General features: G+C 32.1%; 1 protein-coding gene across 1 annotated transcript; it reads right to left on the bottom strand.

The window, feature by feature from the left end:
• Positions 1 to 1,018: 1,018 nt before the first annotated feature.
• On the bottom strand, positions 1,019 to 4,465 carry LOC18103771 (succinate dehydrogenase subunit 7B, mitochondrial). The gene is made up of 4 exons (XM_024582112.2): positions 4,304 to 4,465; positions 4,151 to 4,216; positions 1,984 to 2,086; positions 1,019 to 1,324 (listed from the first exon to the last, which is right to left on the bottom strand). Exons 1-4 carry the CDS (start codon positions 4,361 to 4,363, stop codon positions 1,251 to 1,253), a joined length of 303 nt encoding a protein of 100 aa, XP_024437880.1. The 5' UTR covers positions 4,364 to 4,465; the 3' UTR covers positions 1,019 to 1,250.
• Positions 4,466 to 8,649: the final 4,184 nt, after the last annotated feature.

Here is an 8,649-nt window from a genome sequence, read left to right as displayed (position 1 = left end):
GCAGGATGTCCAGTGGGCCGTGGGGAATAGTCGTGGTGCGCGTAAGCTGGCCCGGACACCCCACGTAAATCAAAAAAAAAAAAATAATAAATAAATAACACCTGTCAAAAGATAGTGTTTTTTTCACGTTACAAGGATATAAAACAATCACAAATGTCCAGACATGCTTGATGATGAGAGACTACACTTGCACTGCCCTCCTTCTTCTCAACAAAAAACTGTCTGTCTTCAATGTGGTGAACAACTTATATATGGAACTGCTTTCACATTTCCAGTCCACTTTCATTGATAAGCTATCTGAAACTGGGAAGACTCTCTTTATTACCTCAATTTTGATCTGCAATTTCTTTTTGCATGCCTGGCTTCTGATTCTTGTTTCTGGCTTCTTATTGTCAGCTCTGTCTTCAGGCCGATGCTCAAAACTTTGTTGATCAGTACATTCGGGCTCTGAAAGCAAGTGATGTCTTGATCATGAAACCTCTCTGGGAGGCTATTCATAATTTTCTAACATACACCTTGATCTCACCTCAGACAGAAAATATTCGTGGAAGAAAATTTTTGGTCTAGCAGAAGATAGGTGGACTTGATCATGCACAACCAAGAGCATCTTCAGATATAAGATTGTCTATAATTATTGTAAAATCGCAGGAGGTTACCACTTTCTTGATGGGAGTCCAAATAGTTGAAACTCGTTTGCGAGTTGTAAAACTGGAATGCTTGAAGTTCTGTAGCTTTGTTGTGGATTTGCCATTTTAAGTTTTTTGCATTTGTTTGACAGAATCAACAACGAATCTTTAAGAAATCTCTGAATTTGACTTGCTGTTCAAGGTTTGCGTGGTTAGAAGAATTACTTTTTATTTTAAAATATTATTTATTTATTAATAATATTATTTAGATGGAACTGAAAAAAAAAAGCTATATAATTGGATTTTTTAACCAAAATAAAATAAATCCATTAATTTATGTGCTTCGATCTTCCAATAGGTGAAGGATGGAACGAAACAGATGCCAATTCAAATGACTAAGGGGTCCCAAAAAAACAGGACGCAACTGGGGTAATTTTCCCATATGCTTATTTTATAAATATGGCATGACAAAAGACGAACTTTATTACACGACCGAAAAACAGAAGCTTTTGAGGGCAAGCATTTGATCACATCATGATAGTTACTACTTATTGGACACTGACAAAATTGAAGAGGATCTGATGTTCTTGGCAGAAACAGAAATTTCAGACACTAAACTCCCAATCATGCACTTTCCTTTGCCTGTTTCCGAGCTTCTTCCCGCATTACTGTTTTGACATAAATTTCATAGCAACAGCCTGAAACAAAAACACGGTACAAAAGCGTATGAGAATACTACCAGTTGTAACAGAGACGGCTTTGGTAGAAGACTGCAATTCCAGGGAAGATATACTATACTGTGCAGAGGATCTCTGGTTCAATTTAAGCAATCACATTATTATTCAAAAATAAAGTAGAGCACACAACCAAGTATAGTAAAAAATAACAAACATAGAGCATGACAAGACACCAAAGTCTCCAGTGCATCAGATTGCATTGCCAGTCATCGTGATATGAAATAGTGAGGCATAGTAGAGCATACAACCAAGTTGAAGCTTCCATATTGCTGCTTAAAGTTGTTCTAATCAGTTTTACAGGTAAAAGAACATGCATGCTATCACTGACACTAATAAATGCTCAATTCAACTTTTTGTTTAAATGTGCTCTTTGGAAAGTCAATAATCATTTCAATTAACAATGACATTTACACGCAAAAAGTTTGACACCCACATGTTTTTTCAATTCTATACCATCCAAATATTTTAAATTCCTCTAGTCTAATTCTTGTAGCACACCAAAGAACCCCCACCAATGAGGTTTAACCAATTACCAATATTTTTATATAGTTTTGTACCAAAAACAATTTTTCAGAACTACATGCAATTTTCTTCCAGTTACACCAGCAGCATCAGATTACCTGCTACAACAACAAGTGTCAGAACATCTCCAAATCTTTTGAGTCTCCACACACTCTTCTTATGTGATTTGAATCGCTTAAGAGATGGATCTTCGGCCAGGAGCTGTAAGGTAAACAAATTAGCACGTTACTCATATATGAACCTCAACAATCACATATTCAGTTATTTTTAGCAATTGATTATTTAAAAGTAGAATTGCCTGTTAAGAGGTAACTTTGGAATTTTCATGTTTATACTTTTCTGGTTTTTGGCTCTGCATATTTCCTAGACTATGAAATTGGGTTTCAAACAGTTGATAAAGCGCAGCAGTTGTACATATCCAGCAGTTTATCACCGACTCCATAAGGACATAACTTTGTTATTTCCTATACTATGAAAATTTCACGTCTCTACAACTGCAGGAGGTAGTTTCCTGGTTTTAATGACTCTGTATTCCCTAGACTGTGAAATTGGTTTTCAAAACAGATTGTAAAGTATCAACAGTGATGAGTTTGTAAAAAATTAACAAAAACTGCCCCATCTTGAGTAGAAGGATTTTGGGACAACTCATTTAGCTCTTGTACAGTTGCTGTTGTATTAGTAAGATCAATTATCCATCTTTGTTTCCACCTGCTACATTCAAATTTAGTATGAAAGCCTTTCTATGCCTGCACAAAGTGCAAGACCATTTTTTTTTAATTGTATTCCTCATATCAGATTCCTACTTCTGAAAATCACCATGAATACTGGAATTCTACAGAAATTGGTGGAGGAGAGATACAAAGAACAGCCATCATGGGCAATAGCATGGAAGAAAGGATTACAAGGAAAATTGAGAAGGGAAAAGCTGGAGGATTAGGGGTAATCCAGAAAATGGCAGGCAAATACATCCAAGAACGAGTGGAGTTAAAAGGCAATACATAAGTAGGAAACTTTTGAGTTTTAAGGATTAGAAAAGAAATCACTGTAAAGATGCAGACATTGCAAAGAGAATTTGAAAGCAGTGGAGGACAATTAACTTGTTGGCAATTCTTCATGAATGGCTGTTGAAATTATAAACCACATAGAGAGCTGTTGGTGAAATTGAAATAGAGAAGAAGTTGGTGAAGAAGTCCTTGATAATTTTCAGCAGAAACTTGAACATATAGGTGCAGTTGAGAAGATGACAGACGTTGACTTACAACATATGAACTAATGGATTATATCAAGGCACACGAACAGAAAAGTGCCATGCACTACAGATTGGAGCAGGCATTTTAAACCAAAATCACAAGGCTCAGCTGGTGGCAAGAAGTTATTTGCAACAGCCAGGCAACGAAATGATTGTACCTGTTCCACAGACTGAATCTGCAAGAACAAATCTTACTCTTCGCAACCCATTTTGAATGTCAAGTATTTTAACAAGACATTAACTCAGCTTCAGTGGACTAGAAGAAGTTCAAGCAATTAAACCTTAAGGCTATGTTGTGAATGTAAAAGTAGAGAATGCTTATAGACTACAACTCGCTCTTTACTGCTTAAGACAAGCCCCAAGAGCATGGAACAATAAATTGATTTCTAGTTTCACCATAAAGGATTTGAAAGAAATCTGCAGGACCCGTGACCTTATGTGAAGGAAAGAAGGGTAGAGTCTTGCTAGTTTGCTGTAAACACAATTTAATATATACTGGCATTAACTTCTAAGGTGAATGAAAGTTAAAAAAATGTAAGCGATAATAAGAGAATTAGATGACAGATTTATTATAAATGGGGTATCTTTCTGCAATTTAGGGAATTAAATAGAAGGGTAGGCTTTTATTCCTGATAAAAAGCACTTCAGAAGTTTTCCCAACAAAATCATATAGAAAAGTGCAAAGCAAAGGCGATGTCTATGGCTCTCATTGAGAACTCAGTGAGAAATTAGTTGTAAAATGATCGGAAAAACAAGATTAATCCAAAAGTTTATTGAATCCTTGTTGGGATTTATTTATTTACCTCAAGAATTACACAGCTCAAATCGACCTAGATTTATGAATAAAACCAACGAAGCCTCATCATTTTGCAACCAAAGAAAAAAAGGGGACAACAAAGGTGGGCTGATTTTGCTAATAAAAATGCTTCAATGCTTGCATACTACTACAAGTAACTAATGGGGAAAAAATGATTTGGGATATGAATAATTAAGAAGAAAGAGAGGGAGAGACTAACAGCTTGCTCGCGAGGACCAGGTTCAACATGGAATCCGCGACGCGAAAGAGAGAAGGCGCCCTGTGTCTGAAAGAACAACGAACAAATAAATTCAAAGGACAAGAAAATAACACAGCTCAAACTCTAAATACTAAACCCTAAAAACCCAAATACCTGAGATTGAGATCGGTAGTGAGAAGTGATTGTCGAGTAATTCTTCAGTAACAAGCCCATACTTTCTTTCCTTTCTCCTATTTCTTTTTCTTTTGCCAACTGCGATTCGTCTTTCGACACGAGCCTCCAAAGTACATAGAGCAGTATACTACTCTTACTTTTACGCATTTAACCCTACATTTCTTTTATTTTCTTTTTTGCTTCATATTTTCACCTTTTTCAATATGTGCCCCTATCTTTCTTTTGTTTTTCGTTTTATGCGGTGCACCCCAACTTCGTGTAATTGACGTGTCAGAAATGGCATTGGATATCACAATTTTACTAGAACACAATGGACAAGAATGTTTTTAGACTTGATGAGGTTAAAATAAGATCTCAAAGTAAGAGGTTAGTTTGGAGTTGCATATAAATATTAATTTATCCAACTTGAAATTAATAAATAATATTAAAATTTTAAGAAATTATATGTATACAAAGATAAATTATTTGCTAGAAATTTTAAAAAATTTCAGAGTTTTTAAGAATTTTAAGAAATAACCTTGCTTCATTTTAAGAAATTTCAATCATGGATTTTTTTTATTAACGTGGATGTCCGGGTCAATTTGCGCGTACCTCGACTAATTTCACGGGCCCTGAAGTTAACAACCTGAAGTTAACAACCATGTAAATCTCTAGTAGCCATCATATTAGCAACCACATGGCTCGAATCTGAGACTATAGGAAAAGCAAACCCTTTAATCTCAAGTTTTTATCACTGGACCACCTACTAGGTTATTTCAATCATGTTTTTAAGTGGAGTAGTGCTGACTCTGAGTGGAGTTATGACTTTTTTTTTATTTTAAGGAGTTCGTTATCTATTCTCGTGTATATTCAAGGAGAGCATCAGATAAATGAAAAATGTAATTCCAGCAAATTATTTTCTCTGCCCTTCATTTTTCTTAGTTTGCTGTCATTCTTCACACATAAAAAGTCAAATAACACAAAGCCCTGACACTTGAAAGATACAATGTTTCCTTCATTAAACAAATGCAGAAATACAAAACAGTTAGTATAATATTTCGTAATCAATCGGATAGTTATACATGATATTATTATATTTATATAAATATATATATTTATTATTAATAAAAAACTTATATAATATTAGATTAATAAATTTAATATTTGATTTATGAATTTAGAGTAAAGATAAAGTTCATGAGACAAAAATGTTTTGCAAAATAAATTATAAAGTTGTTATAATTATGAATTTCTATTGCATCAAAGCATTGTTCCTAAAATATTCATGATCGATGCTCTCTTAAATATTGGATATTTATTAGAGCCGTAGATACTGATACATATTATATTCTTTTCTTTATAAAATGAAGCAGTTGTTCTCATAAGCTAAGGTATAAGAGATATATAGAACTAATATGTAGGTGCTTGTCATAAGACATGTACATTAAACTGACACGCATGAGAATTTCATGTGGAGAGATCACTTATGTCTATGAAAAAGCTAACGTAATGGTTGTGTAAATGATCTTTAAACTTGAAGATCACTAAATTATCTTATATAAAGAATTTTATAATTTGATTATGTTATATGTTATCTTAATCGAGGTAACAAACAGGCAGACATTGGGTATAAAATGAACTATATGAAGGTACTTGAATTATCAAGAGAGGATTCACCACCCTAGGTGAATTAGGGAAAATGTTTCATATGTTCTCAAATAATATTGATTGAAAAATCATTGGCAAAGATGGAATCAGATTTAAAAAGAGTTCAAATCTTATTCAAACGATCAATGGTTATTATGTAAAGAATAAACATGATTTAACATGACAGACATACTTCATGTTTTAATGTTAAATTAAAATATTATTGATGAAAGGATGTTAGTTACACTGAGAAACCAGTCACTAAAAGGTTAAGTCAAACTACCAATGATTTTTCTAATATTTTAGGGATCATGACACGTTGTCTGACGATGCACCTGATCTTCAAATATAAATTAATTATTTATAGAATTGATAATAAATTAAATTATTTAATTTATTTAATTGGAATTATAATTTATATTTAAATCAACATATTAGGAACTTAATGGGTCACACACATTAAGAACCATTAGTCATAAATTAAATTGTAACGATTTAATTAAGTATGACTTGATTAAAATATATTTTAGAAATTAAGGACTAAAATATAATTAATACATAGATTATATTTCTAGACCTAGAAAAATCAAGTAAGGACTTGATTGAGTTAATTTATAAAATTATCTTAAATTAATATAGGGATATTATTCAGGGAAAATTTGATATTTTGCCAATTTATAGAGTTTTTAAGATTTTCCTATAAATAGTAAGTAAGTTATGCCTCTTATTTTTTTAAGAGTGGTTGTATGTTAGATAAAAAAAAAAAAAAACCTACGTAGGTTAGAGAATAAAGAGTTAACACTTTAGGCATACACAATCCTTCTCTCATAAATAGGGATCTAGAAGATTTTTCACTGGTGGTTTGTGTGGATTACCGTTGGAGGCCAGAAAATTAGACAACTTGTGGTTTGCAACAATCAATTAAAGAATTATTTAAAGCCGAAGAAGATCATATCTTCAGGTAATAAATCTCTAATCAACTAGATCTGTCTAACGGTATCCTAGAGACTCCCGAATAATTTTGTTTTATAGTTTTCACTTCATGTATGATATTCGGGAACCCAACAGTGGTATCCTAGAGACTCCCGAATAATTTTGTTTTATAGTTTTCACATCATGTATGATATTTGGGAACCTAACAGTGGTATTAGAACAATCGTTGGACAATTATGGTTGTTTTTTTGCATGTTTTAATTATTATTGGTGTTAATTTCAAATTAATTTTATGTGCAAAATTATTTTTCCCAAAAACTATTTTTTTCTCTTTTTATTTTTTTTAAAAGGATATTTTATACTGTTTTGGCAGATCTAGCCGGAATCTGGCGAGATCTTAAAAAAAGCCATGGCCTCTACTGCTTGCAACACCAGGTGCAAGAGGCAGCAATCATGGGCTGCTGTTGGAAGCCTAGCGCGAGGGGTGGTCCCTCATGCTGATGGCTGGCAGCGGCAACGTTGGCTATTGTTGCTCCAGCCGCAAACAGTGGGCAGAAAGCCCACTGCTAGCAGAAGCATGAAGAAGGAATGTTTAGGGGTAGAATTATGATTGTGCCTTTTCAGGGTTTTAAGGAGTATAATTACTATTATACCCATGTCATTTATAATTATTTGCAATATGTTTTTGGGGTTTAATTTATGAATTTATTCCCTATTATATTTTGGCTTTTGGTATAGAATTATGATCTTGCCCCTCCTTATATTAAATGTTGATTTTTTATTTTAAAATTGAAACCTAAATTAAATTAATTGTAGAATTAATCATTCTAATAGGATTAGGAATGAATTAAATTGCTTAATTCAATTTTTATGTTTTGCGATATCCTAATTATTGGATTAAGATTTAATTAAATTGTTTAATGAAATAGTGTTTAGAAAAAATAATTTTTTTCTAAAACAAAGAGAGTTTTTTATGCCCGAAAATTTTATTTAATTAATCCTAAAATAGTTTAGGATATTAATAAAAATTTTAATTTGATTAATTTTCTTGTTAAATTTTGAAAAATGTTTTTCATGGAATTTATATTAAATAAAATTTGTTTTGTTTGGGAAATTATGAAATTAGATTTGATTGAATATTTCTAAGTGTTAGTAATATTATTTTATAGTAGCACATAAAGCAAATAATTAGAATTGAAAGTAGCACATAAAGCCAATAATTAGAATTGAAACATGCAATGTAATTTATCATGATACTAAATTTTTTTTTGCATGATGGATGATTATGAACATTAAAGATCAACATGATTGTATTTTTATGGTTGAATGATTGTAATATTAAATAGGTCTTGTATGTCCTATCTTTTCTCTATTTTTTTTTTAGGTTGTAAAATTCTTTTCTCATCTAATTCCCTCAAATGTAACTTGAGGTTTCATAATTAATTATGTAAATGTTATGTAATTTTGAAATTTAAGAATTTAGATAGAAATATTATTTTGTAATCCAAGATGAAAAAAGAATAGAGGTGAAGGATACAATCATGGTGCTTGCAAAGAACATATGAAGATTTACAGTAACTACCTAGGTTTTGACCTCCTAATTCTCTTCGATGGCTCGAGGGAATTGGTTTAGATATGTTCGTAATCATCTAATTAAAATGGCATGCTAGGGGTGTATGCTTATATATAAATTGTTATGTATGAAATGTATAATATTTGTTATGTCATGTTATTTATGAAGCCTAATTAATTGATAATAAATCCCT

This window comes from Populus trichocarpa, chromosome 12 (genome assembly GCF_000002775.5).
Source record: "Populus trichocarpa isolate Nisqually-1 chromosome 12, P.trichocarpa_v4.1, whole genome shotgun sequence".
Classification (NCBI taxonomy): Eukaryota; Viridiplantae; Streptophyta; class Magnoliopsida; order Malpighiales; family Salicaceae; genus Populus; species Populus trichocarpa.
Note: the sequence above shows the minus strand (reverse complement) of the source record. Positions and strands in the feature narration are given on the sequence as shown.

Excerpts from the sequence above, each read along its gene's own strand:
- LOC18103771 (XM_024582112.2), bottom strand. The coding sequence starts at position 4,363 with ATGGGCTTGTTACTGAAGAATTACTCGACAATCACTTCTCACTACCGA. Across the intron at positions 2,087-4,150 it reads CTGGTCCTCGCGAGCAAGCT|CTCCTGGCCGAAGATCCATC; the intron begins GTTAGTCTCTCC and ends TTTACCTTACAG. Across the intron at positions 1,325-1,983 it reads GACACTTGTTGTTGTAGCAG|GCTGTTGCTATGAAATTTAT; the intron begins GTAATCTGATGC and ends TTTTTGTTTCAG.